Source organism: Canis aureus, chromosome 29, assembly GCF_053574225.1.
Source record: "Canis aureus isolate CA01 chromosome 29, VMU_Caureus_v.1.0, whole genome shotgun sequence".
Classification (NCBI taxonomy): Eukaryota; Metazoa; Chordata; class Mammalia; order Carnivora; family Canidae; genus Canis; species Canis aureus.
The window spans coordinates 7,397,632-7,417,755 of NC_135639.1; the positions used below are offsets into that span (position 1 = coordinate 7,397,632).

The following is a 20,124-nucleotide window of genomic DNA, read 5'->3' on the forward strand; positions in this document are numbered from 1 at the left end:
CAGGGTGCCTGCAACAGCCAGCTGGCGGGAACATAAAGTCCTCTGGGGAAAGGCTAGCTGTTTCTGATAAAAACTGAAGAGCCACTTACCCTCTGACCCAGCAATTCCACTCCTAGGTATTTACCCAAAAGGACTGTGAAGAAGCACTCCTAGCAGACTTCCTCCCTAATAGCCCAAACCTGCAAATAGCCAGGTGTCCATCAACAGGGGAAAGACCAACCGTGGTATGTTCACTTAACGGAGTAGCACTCTGCAACCAAAAAGAGTAAATACCTGCAACCATACGGCTACATCCCAACTACAGTATTGTTGGGGCTGCTCTGACCCCGTGGATTCCAAAGAAAGGCTGTCCTCAGGGCACCTGGGGGGCTCAGTTGGTGAAGCATCTGCCTTCGGCTCAGGTCATGATCCCGGGGTCCTGGGATCGAGCCCCATGTCGGTTCCCCGCTCAACAGAGTGTCTGCTTCTCCCTCTCCCTCTGCCCCTCGCCCCTCTTCTGCTCTCTCTCCAGTAAATAAATAAAGTATTAAAAAAAAAAAATCAAGAGTTTTTTTCCATGCCTGAGGCCCTGGGGGCCTGGAGATTGAATAGCCAAGGTCAGTCCACAGGTGCTGTGTGCCTACCTGACCGACCCTTAATCAAAACCCTGGATAAGAGGCTCCAGGGAGCTTCTGCGGGTGATGACACGTCGCAGGTACCGTCACACAGCTCTGCTAGAGAATTAAGTGTGTCTCAGGGCAACTCCAAGGGTGGGGACCGCTGGAAGGTGGCACCTGGATTCTCCTGGAGTTCGTTCGCCTTTCCCCCCTTTGCTGAGTTTAATCTGTGTTTTTTTGGTAAGTGAGTCTGACAACTGTTCTGAGACCTGTGAGTCCTTCCAGCAAATCATCAAGCCTCAGGGTGGCCTGTGGTCTGGAGAACCCCTGACACAACTAGATACTGGATGATTCTTTTCTTTTTTTTTTTTAAGATTTTATTTATTTATTCATGAGAGACAAAGAGAGAGAGACAGAGAGAGGCAGAGACACAGGCAGAGGGAGAAGCAGGCTCCATATAGGGAGCCCGATGTGGGACTCGATCCCAGGTCTCCAGGATCAGGCCCTGGGACTCCAGGATCATGCCCTGGGCTGAAGGCAGGTGCTAAACCCCTGAACCACCCACGGATCCCCTGGATGATTCTATTTATATAAAAATCCACACGAGGCAAACTTATTCATAACCAGAAAAAAAAAAAATCAAAACAGTGTGTGTCTCTGAAGGGTCAGGGGATGGGGATTGGCCAGGCAGCACCTTTCAGGGTGATGGTAAAGTTCTAGATCATGAGCACGACAGGGGTCTGGGATACACAGAGTGGACGTCTGTCAAAACTCAGCAGAAGTACACTTGAGATTTTTGTACTTCACTGTGGATAAATTTTATATCAAGAGAACAAAATGTAAACAGATGTTGAACTCTAGTTAATGATGTGCTGAAGTGTTTTGAGGACGTGTACCGACATCTGCTATTTACCTTGAAATGCATCAAAAAGATAAGATGAAGGGGCGCCTGGGTGGCTCAGTTAAGTGTCCGACTCTTGATTTTGGCTCAGGTCATGATCTCAGGGTCGTGGGATCAAGGCCTGTGTCAGGCTCCACAGTCAGCACAGAGTCTGCTTAGTTTGTCTCTCCCTCGCCCTGCCCCTCCCCACTATGCCACTCCAATAAATAAACAAATAAATCTTAAAAAAGATGAGATGAAAAGTTGGACGAAGGGATGGGTAGACATAATAATGAAGAAAATACAGTAAAATGTCATTGGTAAAGTCATGGTGATGAGCATATAAATATTCCCAGTAGAATTCCTTTAACTTTGTTGTATGTTTGAAAATTTCATAATAAAATGTTGCGGGGGGTGGAATCCATCAACGATAAAACTTGGAAAAAGATTCGAAGTCTGAAAACACAGGCATATTTATGGAAAACAGATGCAGGACTGCAGCCGAGGAGGTGCATCTGCTCAAGCTCTAATATCAGCTCCTCGAACTCATCGATTAAGGAGCCCTTCAAGGCAAATCCTGAATTTCCCTCCTCTTCCCACCTCATTCCACCCCCATCCCTCCCTTTGCCCCAGGGGTGGGTATTTTCTTTCTTAAGTTTTTCTCTTTCTTTGAGGACCTGTTCTAAAAACACTGGCGGAGATCCCAGATCACAGAGGAAGGATTTTGAGAAAGAGGATTTCTAAAGGCTGGGCATGTTGCCCTCAACTGGCACCAGCGCTATGGATTTGACACTCAGGCCTTTCAGGGAGCACCCTCAACCTCTGGGGGCCCCAGTCCTGCTGGGAGGCAGAAAAGTATGCTTGCTTCTGCCAGTGGTTCCTAAATAAAAATACCAAGTTCAGGGGAAGAAAGAGGGCTCAGTGCATCGACAGGGAAGTGTCCTGAATTCTGAAGCACTGCTTATGTTTCTTCTTTTTAAATATTCAGAAGGCAGCAGATAATATTGCTCCTTCCATTTCTTTCCAGAAAAACTCCCCACTGAAGGTCAAAAGGGCTCTTTCCTTGCATTTAGACTAAGATCAGGATGTAAACCTGGTGCCATTTGCCAGAGCAGAGCTGGTTTTCACAAAGAGTTCAAGTTCAGGGTTGGGGGGGGGGAAAGGCTGGGGGGTAGCCTCCCTTCCTACCTGCTCCCCCAAACCCTGAAAGCTAGAATTCTGCCCCCTTGACAATTCCCTGCCCCCTCGGTCCATTCTAGAACAAAGAAAGCAGGCTCAGGGTTTTGCTCTGCAAAAACTGCTCCGACAGGAACGTGCCTCTAAGAATCCTCTGGTGCGAGGCCGGGGGTGCAAGGGTTCTGGTCCCCAGCAGGAAGCCCACGAGGTTTCCACCTCACAGGCCCATGAGCACCAGCGGCAGGAGCCAAGTGTTCATGTCCTTCCCAGTGGCTTGGGACAGGTGAGAGGGACACCCTCTCTCAGCCGCCACCATGCCCAGGGTCCAGCGGGCTTACCGTCATGGACAAGCAGGTGTGGCCGCAGGCCTCGCTCCTTCAGGATCAGGGAGGCGGCCGGGGCCGGGGCGGTCACCTCGCCCTCTGAGATGTCGAAGCCCAGGCGCCGAAGCAGCCCCACCAGGTTGCCCCGGGACTTCTGGCTCTCGTTGGTACAGAACCTCACCTTCAGCCGGGACCGCTTCAATCTGGAAGTGGGAACAAAGGCAGGGGGTGCTGTCAGCACTGGGACATGTGGCCTCCGGGGAGGAAGCTAGGTGGTCCCTGCCCAAGGGCAATCGGGACCTCCAGCGAGGGCCAGGCGGCGGCAGCTCCCTGAGGCCAGCCTCGGCTGACCCTCGGGTGCTGGACGGGGTTGCTGAGCTGGAGCCCACCCTTTCCAGGGAAGCCCGACCATGCCCCACACCCCTCCTCTCTGTCCTCACTGAGCTTGTTGCCCGGGGCGCATCCCTGCTCCCTCCGCCTGGGACAGGTCCCCACCTCTTCATCAGAGAAACATCTCTACACCCACAGCCTAGGACACATTCCCTCCACTCCCACACGGGACACACACCTCCTGCTTCCACCCGGGGTATGTGCCCACTCTCTGCCTAGGGCTCATCTCCACACCCTCCATCCGGGACGCATCCCGTCTAATCCCTCTACCTAGAACACATCTGCACTCTCTCTGTGACACATCCCCACTCCTGGGACACATCCCTGTTCCCTCTCCTAGGACACACTGCCTCTCCACACGTGGCAATTCAAACACCTCCAGAGACCCCCTGGACATGTCCCCTCCACCACTCCACCCACCCAGCCTGGTTAGAGGTCACCTGTGAATGTCCACAGTAATTTCTCTGGACCATTCCACTGTGATTAGCACTTGCACTCTACAGGTGAGCTACATATGCCTAATTAACTCTGGATCCATACTTCCCCTAAAGTGCCAAGGCTGAGGGACCAGGCTCAGGTGTGTCTTCTCATTGCTGTCGCTGAAGAAGGGTTTGCCAGATGTTCATTAGGTACACAGATGATCCCGGGATGGACAGAGGGGACCCAGGGAGCCCCTGCAAGCCCAGCATTAACCTCAGACGACCCGGAGATGCTGTGGCAGGCCAGCTACATGCACATTTCTTCTTTCCTGAGCTCCCAGGATACCTGCTGCATCCTGACTGCATTTGGGCAGGTTCTCGGAATGCAAAGCCACAAAGCAGATGCCTAAAGAGGTCCCAGATGCAACAACATCCAGCCCTTCCAGTTACTGAGCACCTACTAAGTGTCTGGCTGGGGGCCAGTGCCCAGAACTGTAACCTGGGACCACAGGCAGGCTCCCCAAGGGGGCCACAGGCCAGGCAGTGGGAGGAAACTTGGCAAAGGAAGGGAGATTTGTGATTGTGGACAGAGAGGTGCTCTGAAGGACTGGATCGGGATGAAGAGACAGAAGGGGGTTAGGAGGAGGCAAAGGAGCAGCACCCAGCGGAGGGAAGAGCGGACTGCACGGGAAAGGAGGCCGGCATGGCTGAGCCCCCAAGCAAGGGGTCAAGTATGATGGCAGCTGTCCACGTGGGCCCAGGGCCTAAACACACAGCCCTCCCTGGACAAGCCTTGGCCAGGGCAAGAGGAGAGTCCTACTCAGCATCTGTGCAGAGCTGCCGTGTGGGGTCGTGGAAAAGACCCCAGGCTACAAGCCAGGTGGCCTGGGAAACCCTAGGAAAATTAACTGAGTATACTAATCGCCACCTAGCACTGTTCTAAATAGGTCTCTAGGGACGCCTGGGTGGCTCAGCGGCTGAGCGTCTGCCTTCAGCTCAGGGTGTGACCCCAGGATCCAGGATGTGACCCCAGGATCGAGGATCGAGTCCCACATTGGGCTCCCCGCAGGGAGCCTGCTTCTCCCTCTGCCTGTGTCTCTGCCTCTCTCTGTGCGTCTCTCATGAATAAGTAAAATCTTAAAAGAAAAAAAAAGGTCTCTAAATACATCCATGTCAACGGTCTCCAAACACACAGGAAGACATCTTTACTTTTCAGCCATCCTTTCAGATTTTACATTTTTTATGATATAAATAGTACATTTAATACAGTGTTAAGTACATAATTTATCATTTATTATTTATCAATAAATACCCATGTACAAGAGCTACACACTCCAATTTCGTACTCACAGATGGCCCATGTGCAGAAGTAACACGGAGGTGACCCAGTTTACTTGAGCTATGGACTTGAAATCAACCTCCATCTGGGCAAGTGAGACCCTAAAAATGCAACTCTGCCTCAACCCCAGTGGTAACTTACTTTCTATCCTGCTTTAGGAGTGATGACACTGAGTCTTAGAAAGGTCAAGAAGTTTCTGTCCCTCTCCCTGGATCTGAGGCGCCGGGGACATGGGCTAATTCCTACTTGGCCCTAACACGGGTCCTGGAACTGATACAGAGTCAGGAACAGGAAGCACATCCACCACAGCTACCCCACAAAGGTGGGTCCAGAGCACGGAAAGGTCTCCTCTCAGGATGGGGTCTCAGAAAAGACTTCCCAGAAGAGCCAACTCCAACTCCAATCGTGCAAACAAGATGGCCAGGGAAGGGTGGGTGGAGCAGCGGGAGCAGCAGTTGCAATGCAGGCCCTGCCTTCCTGGGACCTGGTCAGGCGTCAGAATCTTCGAGCAGCCCAGGGTATGGAAGCAGAGCCAGAAAATGAGGCTGGAGAGGAGGCTCATTGAATGGGTAGGGATGCCTCAGGCAATCTGCACCATCCTGGGGGGGAGGGAGCTCCAAATGCAATGCTCCTTAGTGATGACAGACCTGGGAAAAGGCGGCAGGTCTCTCCAATGTCCGCTTGTCCACCCTGTGTGATGCTGCCCTCATCCTACCTCTGCCAGTATTTTTCTTTCTTTATAACGCTAACCAGTATCTCCAATTCCAACTTTTATCTTTGTTTATTGTCTCTCTCCCAGACCTCTGTGCTCCATGAGATCAAGAATGACATCTGGTTCATTCTCGGCATCCCTGCTTCACACAGGGCCGGCACGCAGCAGGCTCCCAACTGCTAAACGACTGAGTGATGAAAAAATCCAAATGACAACCAGTGAGAGGGACCCTTCCTTAGTATCACACACCTACTGCCTCCCCCAAGGGTGTCCTGGGCCTCCAGCCCCCTCACAACCCCATCAGAAACAGGCAGGTGTTCCCACGTGATGATGAGCCTCCTGACCCTCCAAGCACTGGAGCTGACAGGTGCCCCTTGGAAAGGAATCTGTAGATCTACCATCAACACAGTGAACACACACCTCAAGTCTAACCGTGTCTTAATCAACAGCCCAGGTGGTTCAGTCCTTTCTTAATATTTGTCTTTCCTAATCAGAGGGTTATGAATGATCAATTACGCTTAGTGGTTAATTGCCCTTCATAAAGACAGCTTTTGTATTTTTAAATTAGGCAGTTAATATATTGTAACTAATAGCATCACCTTGTGCGTTATGGACGGATCTTCATTGATTGGCGCCTGGAATGTGTGATTCGCACCCAAGTTAATGGAGCAGTTGAGCGAAGAAGTGCAGGGGTGTCGGGGGACTAATTATTGCTAATGAATTATGATGTGACCTTCTCAGAACAGTGAACAATCGGTGTGACAGTGAGATGACAGTGCCTCACATCTGCTATTCAGAACGTGACTTCAGATGCCGATGACAAATGAGTAAACACAACTCACTTCGGGACACTTCCGCCACAGGGTGTCCTTTGAAATACTCACCTAAGTTCATAAAACACGTGCTTTAAAATCAAAGTACTGGTTTTAGGATTAAATCAGTCCCTGAAAAAATTGAGTGCGAAAGGTGCGGGAAGTCCCCTCCCTGTGAGTCCCATCTCGGCCGACTGCACCCCCTTTCTGACCATTTGGGACGAGTCCCAGGTTCTCCCTCTGCTTCTCGCAATCACTGAAAATAATGAAAGTGTGTGTTAGTAACAGAATAAAGCATGATTACAATGTTACGTTGAGCCCTGCCTCGGGATCAGCATCTGTGATTTGATGTCATCCAGACCCACGTGGTTTTTTTCTGTACAAACATCCCCTGGGCCTGGCGTGCAGGCTGAAGTATGAGCTCAACGAGCAATGAGCCAAGAAATGACAACCACTGTCCCCATTCTACCGCTGACAAAACAGAGGCTCTGAGAGGCAGAGACCAATAAAGTCATGCGGCTTGTGAGCAGCAGAGCCCACGGCTGTGAACCGACCACACGGTGGCAGCTACAGGGTGGCATGCCCAGGCCTGCATGGTCCCAATAAGGGAAGTGTCATGTAAGACACAGCAGCCCAGGGGCATGCGTGGAGCACACATGAGTGTGCTCGGGGGACAAGATTGTGAGATGACGGGTTGGCACTGAAGGGAAGGCCCTGAATGGCCAGTGCTCTGGGCCGAGTCGTGTCCCCCATCCTGCAGCCCTAAGGAGGTAATGGGGCCTAAGTGAGGTCAGGAGGCTGGGGCTGTGATAGGACAGGATTAGTGTCCTTAGAAGACATGCCAGAGATCTCTCTCTGCTGCACAGAGGCGGCCACATGAGGACAGCAGCCCCTAGAAACCGGGAAGAGAACTTTCACCAGAAACAGACCCTGCTGGCACTAGATCTTGGGCTTCCCAATAAAGTCTGCTGGAAGCCCCCCCAGCCTGTGGTTTTCTGTTGTGGCAGCGTGAACAGACACGACAGCCAGAGAACCAAATCCTCAGCATCTCCCGCCGGGTCTGCTGCCAGATGTCACAGATTTGGCCTTAGGGGCCCTAGACCACAAGGATTCAGAATGTCAGGAGAGCTCCAGCCAGGCACGGCTTCGGGACTTGAGCATAGCCTGCAAGCAAGAGCGGGAGAGCAACTTTCCAGGATCTCAGCATCAGGCTGGGCCCAGCTCCAGGACAGGCTGCTAACCTCACACACCCCCAAAACCCAAGAACTCCTGGAACAGGTGTTCTATTGTGGGGCTCTGATGTCCCCGGGTGGGGCTCTGGCCACACTGCCCCTTTGAGACCCCGGGCACCACCTCAGCCTGCTGCCCCCTCCTCCCCAGGAGTCCCACGAGAGTGGGATTTGCCCCCACTTCCTGCAGCCACACCAGATCTTTGAACTGACCTTTACCTCATCCCGGCAGGCCAGGACAAACCTCTGAGTGACAACGTCGCCTGGTGCAATTATTGTGCATCACATGAACTGGTCCCTTGCAAATCACCTCGGACCTCACACATCTGCTGGCTGTCGGCATCTGCCAGGGGCGCTCACCCGAAAATAATGGAAACCCTCTCATTATGGCTCCATAGCAGGTAGAGCACTAGGGCGATTACTGGACATCCTGACCGACCTTGGCATAGCTCCACAGCCCACTGTCCTCTCTGGCTCGCCAAAGAGGGGCTGGGAGGGGAGGCCACCCGGGGGTGGGGGGGGCAAGAAGGCTGCCCCAGACAAGGCCCTGCTGACTGTGCCCATCCTCCCTCCTCACAAGCCCTAGGGAAGCTGTCACCTTCGTGGGACCCAACAAGGCCTCCGGTCACCCAGAGGCTGCTGACTACAGGCATACCTTAAGTCATCCTTTAAGGCCAGGTTCATGCTTCCCTTCCTCCAGGAAGCCCCCCGGACCCCAATCCCCCAGGTGCCCAGGCACAGCCCATCTTCACAGCTCTTGGAGGGTGACAATGCCTTTCTGTGGGAGTCCCCAACTCACCCAAATTGCAGATCTGATGGGCCCACCTGGCAAAGGAACCACATCATTCTGGTACCCAGAGGAGCTCGGGAAGAAAGCCCATGCTCCCAGGTAATCCCCACGCCCCACCCAGGAGGAGAGGCCTCTACGGGACGGTGGAGGGAGGAGGCCTCGAGCTGAGCAGGTCCTGGATGAGAAGATGAGGCCACCGGCTGGCAGGTTAGACTTATGACAAATGAAGTTAGTGCCTAGAGGGGACGGGTGACTTCTCTGCCTCAAGAGAAAGCTGAGTGTGCTTTCTTTGGTTCTCTCCTTCCGAGGCTGGTCCCCCGAGAGCTGAATGAGGCCCCCCTAGGCTGCCCTGGGCCAGAGCTCTGGTCTCCAGCTGGGGCCACCACCACCTCTACTTCAGGGGTCAGGAACCCTCTCCCGCATGACAAGTGACCAGGAGGGGGGGACTGAGGGTCACAGAGGGGGAGTCCCCCCATCCTTGCCTTGGCCTGCTCTGCCCCTGGGGCCACAGCTCAAGAGGTTCTCTGGTGGGGCGGGGGGCATGACTACTAAAAGGGGAACAGCAGCAGATAAACAAAGCTATGCCTCAGTTTCCTTACAGAGAGGAAGTGACATTCACAGCACCTCAGGGGGGTGTTATGAACCAAAACACGGGTGGCAGCGCCTGGCCAAGGCCCCCAGCGAACCCCAGTCCCAGCGACCCTGCTGGCACCCAGATGCGAGCCTGAGCAGCGCTCTACGGCCGTGCCAGCTGCTGTCTGACTTTAAGATCTCTGGCTGCTTCTCTCATGGAAAGCCACAGGGATTGAAAACACACATTTGGAAGAAGTGAATCCTGCAAAGTACTTATTTGCTCTAAGAACCCAATTTTTTAAAATAGAAGGTCAAACAGGAGCGAGTGGAACAGGAACAGTTTTGCAGCAGAAAAACAGTCACTGACGCCTACCAAGAGGCGCCCACACTGATTCAGGGAGGGACCCAGCCTGGCTCCCCAAGTGCCCCAATGATGGGCCTCAGCTGGGGTCAGGGAGCCGCCTCGTGGCTCGAGCAGCCACAGAAGGGTTTTTGCCCCGTGAGAATAGGTCTGGCTTCCCAGCTGGGGTCCTGCACTTGCACCCGGCAAATGCCTTTGGCCAGGCATCCAGACACCAGACTCTTGGGGTCCCTGAATCCCAGCCATGACATGGGGTAACAGCAGTGCCTGGTCCTCTGCTCTCCAGGTGTGGGCATGCCGTGGGCCATCCCACATGCTGGTGTCACCATTCGACCAGGAACGCCAAGGGGCACCAGTAACAGCTTTTGCCAGTAGCTGGGGCCGGGCCCGCCGCACCTTCCCCTTCCTTCCTACAATCCACCAGGGCAAACCTTTCAGCTAGGCTGACAGCCAGCTGCTCCCCGACCCTAAAGTCCTTCCCCATTCTCCATCTGACATTCTGTGGGCAGCGATGCACATCACTGTGTCGTCAGAGTCCAGGCAAGAAACAGAGTCCAAAGTCTGGATGGACAGAAGAGAAAGAACAAAGGACAGGGTGACGCACATGGCTGGGTCCTGGCTGGGCCTCTCAGTCCCAACCAGCTGGCTGGTGACCTCAGGGAACAGCGATGAGGTCAAATAGACATCGGGCAGGCTCCAAAGCCAGAGACGTTGCGAAACCCCAGGTGCCTCTTTCCTGTGCCCGTGACCACCTCACCTGCCACCCAACATGTTCTCTCTGACCTTCCTAAGCCTCAGAGCTCAGACCAAAGGGACATGCTGAGTCCACAGACATCAGTTTACTATTTCTTAATAAAGACAACTTAAGGGCAGCCCGGGTGGCTCAGCGGTTTAGCGCTGCCTTCAGCTCAGGTTGTGATCCTGGAGTCCTGGGATCGAGTCCCGTGTCAGGCTCCCTGCATGGGGCCTGCTTCTCCCTCTGCCTGTATCTCTGCCTCTCTCTGTGTCTCTCATGAATAAATAAATCTTTTAAAAAACTATTTTAATAAAGACAATTTAAAATCAAGTGCAGGGAATCTAGAAACCAGAGGAGAGCTTGGGCAGCATTCAACCAATGGCTCATTTCAGAAAGCGGGGGACAGGAACAGAGGGACACAAGGTGCCTAAGGGCATGGGCTGTGGAGTTGTGGCTTCTTGGACCACTCCCCAACCTGGGAGAGTCCGTGGCCAGCCAGTCCTTCCAGAGCGCCATCACGGGCTGGTCCGGGCCAGGGGCTGCAGGGGACAGAGGCCAAGGACTCCCGGGGCGAGGTGGCAGGAGGTGGAAGCCCAACTCAGAAGGCAACACACCTGCCACCTCTGACTCTGTGGCTGAGGCTTCTGACCCAACCCTCTCCAACCTCAGTCTGCCTATCCATAAAACGGGACACTAACAGAAGCTACTTGACTGGGCTGTTGTGAAGACAATAGGCAGAACCAGATCAGAAGCACTCGGCACGCTGCAAATACTCAATAATGCCAGTGAAGACGTGGGTGGTGACAGTGCCTATCACCCCTGTGGCAAGCCCGTGCTGGGGACATCTGGGCCCTTGAGGTGGGCAGTCTGACAGGAAGCCACAGGCCAGTGAACCAGGGCCCAGGAGGGGCCAGGAGGTGAGGGAGCTCAGAGAGCACTGTTAAGAGGGCAGAGGGAGGCTGGGGCAAAAATCCAGGGCTGACCATCCTGAAGAACAATCCTGGGGCACCCAGGACAAAGGGAACCCCAACAGCAGCTACCACAGTTCCGGGTGACCGGCCGCCAGTGCCTCCCCAGCTACCCAGTACGTCACCCACAGGCTCACAGTGAATTCGCAAGACAATCCGGAAAATGGGTCAACATCCCCATTTACAACGAGGACCTTGGGTTCCGAGGGGATGAGTGCCTCTCCCGGGGGTGGGGCACAGACGAGAACCCCTCATTATGAACTGGCCTCACGAAAATGCACACAAACGTGAATAATACCCTGTGGGCCGAGCTGAGAGATTTCGGGTTGACCAAGTACCAAGTTCAACAGGTGAAAGACTCCGCTTATCAGCAGAAGAACCACCTCTCCACCATTAGCTGACCGTTCAGGCCACAAAATGCTCCGTTAGCTCCTAGAGGTGGCACAAGTGAAATGGCAGTGTAAGAGGAAATATCTCACTTGACTTCCCCCCGCTGACACAGGTGGGAAACTGAGGCACAAAAAAACTATGACACCTGCCTGAGACCACATCACCACCACGGGACAGAGCTGGGACTCAATGCCCAGGGCCTCACCCACAAGCGCTGCCACCCACCCTCTGTTGGGTGATACGAGGAAGCAGCACCCGCCCTGGGGAGGGCACCGGCCCTGCTCTCCCTCCCCGGGGGGGCATCTTTAAGGCAGGCCTCTGTGTCTCTGGTTTCTCCTCCACACGTGGGCAGCATCCTGTCAGCCGCAGGGTCATGGAAATTTGTGGCAGACGCCACTCCAGGCAGGGCTGGGGCCGGGTGTGCCAGCATGGCTTCCCCGCACATCCTTGGGGTGCTAGAGGTGGGGCGCCTGGGGGGCTCAGTCAGTTAAGCATCTGCCTTCGGCTCAGGTCACGATCTCACGGTCCTGGGATCCAGCCCCACATCCTGGGATCCAGCCCCACATCAGGCTCCCTGCTCAGCAGGGCACCTGCTTCTCCTTCTCCCTCTGCTCCTCCCCTGCTTGTGCTCTCTCTTTCTCTCCCTCTCATAAAAAGAAATGAAATCTTTAAAAATTAACTATTAAGCTGTCCACTGGTCGGGGCTTCAATATCGTCACTCACCAAAACACTTCGATCATTTTCACTGACTGGCTTCATCATGGATTATGGATTTGAACAGAGACAACATACACTTGTTGAACTTTGTCCTTTTGTTTAATGGGGGGGGGGGGTCTACCTTGGATTCATTTGGGGGGTAAATGTTCCAAGGCTACATAAGAGTTGGAAAGCCCTGGCTCGGGATCTGCAGGGACTCAGCCTTCTGTGACCTGGGAGCACCAGGGAGAGGAGGCGGGAGTGCGGGGCAGGGGGTGAGGAGGGTGTGATGTCAGGAGAGGGTCTTGGAGGCACTGGGTCTTCAAGTCCTCTGTGCTTCGGGGTAGGGGGAAACAGAGCAGAAGGGGTTTGGGAGGAACCACAGTGTCACCCTAGAGGAATGCGTCGGTCAGCGCTGGTGACAAAGGTTTGGACTTTTTGCTCCGTACCTTCCAGTACTAGTGGGACTGTTTACGAGGAGGGAGCCACCCACGAAATGGCAGCAGGAAGTGGCAGGGTGGTCTCGTCAAAGCACACCTTGTCCCAGGTCTGGGCTGAGTCAGGAAAGCTCCTGTTGGCTCAAACAAGCTCAACCAAGTGGCCGCCCCCTCCTATATCCCCAAGGGACCTCCTCTGGCAGGTGCTGGGCCCCAACTGGAAGGATGGGCCGAGGCAGCACAGGTGAGGCTCCCGGCTGTCTGTCGTCGGTCCCTGGCAGTTGTTACTATTGCCACCCCTAGGGCCAGATGCAGCCGGGCGGCCCAGCGTCGAGGAGGGGAGGCCGGAGGAGGGGTCAGTCCTGAGATCTGCAGGCTGGTGACTTCAGACACGGTTCCCCTGGCCCCGTCCTTCGCTGCTCCAAAACCTGCTGGGAGGGGCCTCGCCGGGAACAGGGTCCCAGGGCTTCCGGTGCACCCTGGGGCTTGAGAGGCCCCACCTGGAAGGATGGCTTGTGGGACTGGCGGTCCTGGGTGGGAATTGCTTTATGAAGCGGCCCTGGGCCGAGCTGGGCTTCCTTCCGCCGGCCACAAAAAGGCCTGCGAGCAGGGCTCAGCAGCTGTGCTTTAGTGGCCTGAGACAGGACGCAGTAAAGGCCCACCTGCCTTTCACATGCAGATGCCTCCGGGGCTCTCCTTTGTGCCGGTCAGCCCCTGCTGTGCCCAGCCCTGCCTCCGAATGGCTCCCCTCCGAGAGCCCAAATGCCCAAGAATGGGCTCCAATAAAGGGCCCGTTGGGGGCACCCCGGGCTGGTTACAGATGTCCCATTACCACGCCCGCCCACAAATCCTAGAGCCGTCAGAGAGCTCGAAGCACCGTTCCCAGCAGCTCCAGGAAGGGGCCTGTGTGGCCCTCTGAAGCCTGGGCCTTCGGTTCCATCTGGGACACTCTAGCCAGGTGGCATGTCCAGATCCCAGCGCACACAAGCAGCTGATCTGCAAGGCTGTGCTTCCCCACTCCTCAGCTCCCTGTGGATCACACAGATCTCCCAACTGGGCCCTCGGCTTCACTAGGCAGGGACTTCCATCTGCCTTGTGTCCTGGCAGTTTAGAAGGGCCCAGTGAATACCTGTGGGGTGGGAATGACTGAAGGAGCAAACACATGTACTGAGAAGCAGGGTGGTGCTGGGAGGGCCATGGAGGCCTTGCAGTCGCACAGACCTGGGGCTGACCTGGCCCAGCCACCTTTCCCACTTCTGCTGGTTCCCGAATCTCTGTACCTCACTTTGAAAGGGGCCCAAAATCCCACCTCAGGGCTGGTTGTGAAGGTAGCTTTGCAGTCAAGCACCGGCCCAGGATGTGACAGGCCTCCCTCAATCACTGGTGACCGCTATGACCGTGGTCCACGTTGTTCTGTAAGGCAGAGTTTATCCTCCGCATATGTTCTATGTCCCCCAGATGGTGGGAACCTTTCAGAAAAATCTGAGGACACGTGTCACTGCAGAAAGTCCAGGAAGGAGAGTAGTGAGCCGCCCCCTCCAGGGTTCCCAGGATGGAAGGTACTGCTGGGAGCCTATGGTGCTGGGGAGCTGCCAGGGGGTGAAAAGCCCCCCAGGACGTCATCCCCTCCCCATGATGCCTGTCCCTCTGCAGCCGCTGTCACCCCTGGGACTTCCCTGGAGCTCCCTTGGATAATCAAAGCAAGCCTCACATATCAAGGAGGCCACAGAATGCAGGGTGTAAAGAAATCACCCTTGGGGCTACAGACACTATCCTTGGCAGGTAGCACCTGTTCCATAAAAGGTTCCTGGGAGAGCCTATGCTTGGTGTGGCCGCTACAAAACAGGGGCATTCTGCATGTGTGAAACATCCCCATGGAAACTCCAAAAGCAGTGGGAAACTTCTAGTACCACACTCACTACCACGGTGCATCTGGGCGCTGGACCTCGTGCGTGCCCAGACCACCCACAAGGAGGGCCCGAGTGTGATCAGTGGGCCACTGGAGGCAGGGCAGAGAAGCTGAAGAGAAGAGGATGTCCAGGGAGCCAGAGCGCACGGTGCTGTGCATGAGCCTGGGTTCAGGGGGTGCTGGCCACCAAGGGGCTCATCGGTGAAAACCCTACCCACGAGTCTATGCAACTAGGAGCACCAAGGGGCTCATCAGTGAAAACCCTACCCACGAGCCTACGTAACTACGCAACTAATACTAGGCGGGTGCGGGAGTGGGTGAACAAAAGTCCACAAAGCTCACTTGAGAAGGCCCTAGTAGGGGGATCCCTGGGTGACTCAGCGGTTTAGCACCTGCCTTTGGCCCAGGGCACGATCCTGGAGTCCCGGGATGGAGTCCCACACCGGGCTCCCGGCATGGAGCCTGCTTCTCCCTCTGCCTGTGTCTCTGCCTCTCTCTCTCTCTCTCTCTCTCTCTCTCTCTGTCTATCATGAATAAATAAATAAATCTTTAAAAAAAAAAAAAAAAAGATGGGCAGCCCGGGTGGCTCAGCGGTTTGGGGCCGTCTTCAGCCCGGGGCGTGATCCTGGAGACCCTGGATCGAGTCCCATGTCGGGCTCCCTGCATGGAGCCCGCTTCTCCCTCTATCTGTGTCTCTGCCTCTCTCTCTCTCTCTCTCTCTGTCTCTCATGAATAAATAAAATCTTTAAAAAAGAGAGAGAGAGAGAGAGAGACAGAAGGCCCTAGTGGACCAGGGGAGGCCGGGGACTTGGTCCTGTGGCATGGGAACCCGGGAGGTTTTGGAGGGACAAGACCATTAGGTCTCCAGGCCCCTGGACAGCACAATGATAAAATCTCCCAGGGTAAGGAGCACCCTCACCAAAAATAATACCACCTGCTCTAGGGAAGGAAACCCCCCTCTCAGCCACAAAACAGGCTCTGATGTATTTTAAGACTGTTAGTATACAGCTGTTAGACTTACACAATATAGCTGCTACCAGAGACATCCCAGCTACAAAAATCAGCCTGAGATAAACAAAATCAAAAGAAAACCCTCCTGGCGATCAGTGGGAAGGTGCCAGCGCAGAACCCACACAGGTTAGCAGGCCAGAGACCCCTCCTTACCACTACCCTGGGATCTGTGCCTCCATTGGTTGGCAGGTCTGTGTCAGGGTGGGAGCATTCCTCAGGTTGGCCTGTTGGAAGCCCTGACCTTTGTCAATACCCACTCTTCCCACAAAGGACTCGAAGTATGGCTCTGGCACAGCTGTTGGGAGTCAGGCAGATTTGGGTCGCCGGAGTCCCTGGGCCATCCCAGCTGAGGCCCTGGCAAACCCTGAGCTGCACCGGCTTCAGCTGACAAAGGGGAACCACAGCCCCTCCCCAGCCCAGACTGTCAGGGGCCACACAAGGTAGTGAGAGGAAAGCATGAACACCTAGCACAGAACAGGCACCCTCTGAGAGCAGCCTCGCCCAGAAAATACAGGCAATATAGTCAATAATACTGTAACAACATTGTTTGGTGATTGATGGTGACTACACCCATCCCGGTGAGCACTGAGTGATATTCAGAACTGCTAAATCAATATGTTGTCCACCTGAGACCAATAAAACATTGTATGTTAATTATATTTTAATAAAGGAATTCCAAAGGATCCCTGGGTGGCTCAGTGGTTGAGCACCTGCTTTCAGCCCTGGGCGTGATCCTGGAGACCGGGGATCGAGTCCCATGTCGGGCTCCCTGCATGGAGCCTTCTTCTCCCTCTGCCTGTGTCTCTGCCTCTCTCTCTGTCTCTCATGAATAAATAAATAAAATCTTTAAAAAAAAAAGAATTCCATAACTTTAACAAACGTATGTATATATGTTGTGCTGTCATGGGGTCTATCGTGCACTGAGCACTCAGCCAAAAACTTCACATACGTCACGAGCCATCAGGGCACCTGCCCTGCACCCCCTCTCCCCTCCTCTCTATCCTTTCAGGTGCTCTAACCCAACACTGGGAGTCATTCTTTATTCCATCTTCTCTCTGGCCCCCACAATACTCATCAGTAGGCTGTCGTGGTCCTACTTCCAAAACACCTCTTTAATTCACTCCTTTCTTGCCACCCCCCTGGTCCACATCCCACCATCTCTCTCTGGACCATACAATGGTCTCCTATCTGGTTCCCCGCCTCTTTTCTTGAGCCCTGCCACCTACTACACTGCCAGGCCATTCCCCATTTTGCAACCAGAGTGATCTTAAAATATTTGTAATTTTTTTTTTGGTGCAGTACCTTTTTTCCAGCTTTAATGACAGATAATTAACAAAATACCTGTAAATCAAATTTACAAATAGGAGATACATTCATGTGGTCCAAAAACGTTAAAAAAAAAAAAAAAGGTTAATACACAAAGCTGTACAATGAAGAAGCAACCACCCAGCACCCCTCAATTGTCCGCCCCCTTGCTCTTCAAATAGTGAAACTCTTCTTTCGGTTTCTTTACGCAAACACAGCAGCAGGAACACATCACTGCATTTCTGCCTTTTTTCATCCAAAAGACAGACACTGCCCAGTCTGTTCTGTGCTTTGCTGTCTTCACTGACAATACGTCTATACGACAGGCACACACTCATTCCTATTTATGCCACATGGTATTCCACTGCATAGATGGGTGGGCCATGACATTTCCCTATTGGTGGATATTTGACCTGTTTCCAGTGTTTTCCTATTTCAAAAGTTATTGTCACGAATGACCTCGCACTGATGTCCTTTTCTCATGTATGAGGTAGGGCAATTTCCAGAAGTGGAACTGGTAACAGATAATGCCAAATGTATCTTCCACAAGACAGGCTCTGTTTCCACAAACTCTCACCAAGAGAACGTATGCCCAAAGTTGTGCATTTTTGCCAAGTTTCTCATATTGAAGAAAAATGGCACATTGGCATTGTTTCAATTTGCATTTCTCTTATCTAAGTAAGGCTGAGCATCTTTCATATGCTTAGGGGTCACATTTATTTTTTCTTCCTTATGAACTGTTTACATCTTGCATGCATTTTTCTATTAGGCTGTTGATTTTTTTTTTTTTCTGTTGACTTCTAGATTTAAGGGCATAATTATAAAGGTCCTCTACTCCAAGATTTCAAAGGAGATCTCTCCTGTTTTCATTTGATACTTACACAGTTTCACTTTTTACATTTCAAGTTCCTTAAAACAAAAATCAGATCACACCACTTTCCTGCCTAAGATCTTCAGTGACTTCCCAGGGCACTGAGGATAAAATCAGGCACCTCTCCGTGACAAGTCCCTGCTACGGCCATGCTCCCCGTCTCCAGTTCCGTGAACATGAATGTGCCAAGCCCTCTTCTGCCGCAGGCCTTTGCAGTTGCTGTTCCCTCTACCTGGAATGCACTTCCTCTGTCCCTTGGCCCAGATGGCCCTTCTTACCCTCTAGTTCCGTCCAATGCCTTCTCCTCAGAGAAGTCCAGCCTCTCCTCTGTCACCGTCCAGCCAACCTTATGTTTACTTGTCTGCATCCAAGTTTACTGTCCATTTCCGCCTCAGACATGAGCCCCATGAAGACGTGTCTGCCTCATTCACAGCCCTAAGACTGTGGTCTCATGCTCCCCCTTACTAGGTCCAGTTAACCCCCAAACACAGTCTTGTTCATGACAGAGCTTCTGTGAGGCCCTTGGGACACCAAGGCAAAGGGCAGGACTTAAACCTGGACTTTAGGAAATGAAGCTCCCAGGGCCATTGGGAGTCTCCCAGGTCTGAGCTGCCCTTCACATGCTCTCCTGGAGGCCCTGTCTCCATTTTCTGACTTCCTGGCTTCTCAAACACCTCCTGCTTCGTGACACAGGACAGTATGGCTCCTGTACAGACCAGTGGGGTGGGCTCTCAGAGAAGGACCAAGACGCTCACCTAAGTGCCATCTAGGGCAGCCCGGGTGGCTCAGCGGTTTAGCGCTGCCTTCAGCCCAGGGTGTGATCCTGGAGATCAGGGATCGAGTCCCACATCGGGCTCTCTGCATGGAGCCTGCTTCTCCTCTGTCTGTGTCTCTGCCTCTCCCTCTCTGTGTGTCTCTCATGAATGAATAAATAAAATCTTAAAAAAAAAAGAAAAGAAAAGAAAAAAGAAACTGAGGTTCAAGGACATGACATACTTTGCTGATAATCCCCAGCTCTGGAGCTGAGACTGGTCCCTGGGCAGTGGTGTGCTAGCAAATGTCAAAGACCCGGCTCGCTGGCACAGAGAGGGCTTTGGGCAGGTCCTGGTTGCGTTTGCTGGTTTCCATGGTGTAAATACTTCCACCATCGCTGATTTCGGGCTACGGGCATGGCACTGAATGCAGAGTCGGGAAGAGATGTGTCCCACCGGCTCTGGAGAAAAGCTGGAATCAGCTTTTGTGTCTCTCATGAATAAATAATAAAATCTTAAAAAAAAAAAAAGTGCTATCTCTAGGTAGGTAAACTGAGTCCTAGTGAGGTCAGGCCATGAACCAGGGCCCTCCAACTAGTGAGTTTGGGAAGCCAGGTCCTGGGCAATTAGCCCTTCCTGGGCTGCCCCTCAAAATCATGGCAGCACTGGCCTGTCCTGCCAATGGCAACTACAAAGCAGAGGGTCCGGTGGTGCCAACCGTCCGTGGTGGTCCTTGTGCGGTCTTCTGGGAGCAAGATGCCCTCCTCCTCCTCTCCCTCCCCAAAACAATCGATGCCAGCACATACATGATTGAAGGTTCTCTATGAACCACATCAACAAAAGCAAAAAACAGGTGGAATCTAATACCTTTTATTTAACCTAATATATTCAAATCCTTATCACTCCAACACGTCATCCCTAAAAAGCAACACAAGGAGCTCTTTACGTTTCTGCCACGAAGTCTTGGAAAGCGGCGTGGACTTTGCACTGAGAGCGCATCCCAACCCTGCCCGGCCCCATCCCGAGCGCTCAGCAGCCGCAGGAAGCCAGGGGCGGCCCGGGCGACAGCGCAGCTCGCACCCGCACAGGCTCTGCGTTCCGCGGGGTGCAGGGTGCGGGGTGCGGGGTGCAGGCTGCGCGGGGCTGCGGAGGGGGCGGGGCCAAGCCGAGGCCACGCCCCCGACACGCCCCCCGGCAGCGGCCGGAAGCCGTGGGCGGGGGGACCCGGCGGAGCGCCTAGCCTCGCGCCCCCCGCGGCCCACTCACCTCGCCACCGCCTCCACGGAGCCAGGGATCGGCGAGCCGCCGTCCTCACCGCCATCGTACAGCACGCCCGAGATGTCGAGCAGCACCCCGCGCACGCCTGCCAACCGCTCGCCCCACGCGGCCATCGCGCTCCGCCGTCGCCGCCGATTCCGCGTCCCAACCCGCGGCGGGAACGGCGGCCCG

The 20,124-nt window shown here is 53.9% G+C and overlaps 1 protein-coding gene across 3 annotated transcripts in view; it reads right to left on the minus strand.

The window, feature by feature from the left end:
- Positions 1–20,124, minus strand: part of LHPP (phospholysine phosphohistidine inorganic pyrophosphate phosphatase) — a 127,207-nt gene extending 107,083 nt beyond the window's left edge. Inside the window, exons 1-2 of one of the 3 annotated variants that reach the window (XM_077877287.1) lie at positions 19,942–20,122; positions 2,991–3,178 (exon numbers count right to left, since the gene is read on the minus strand). In XM_077877287.1, coding sequence (XP_077733413.1) covers positions 2,991–3,178; positions 19,942–20,066 — 313 coding nt within the window. In that variant the 5' untranslated portion in view covers positions 20,067–20,122. Of the gene's footprint in view, positions 1–2,990; positions 3,179–19,941 lie in introns of all 3 variants that reach the window. The other 2 variants (XM_077877288.1, XM_077877289.1) reach the window with 2 other exon arrangements.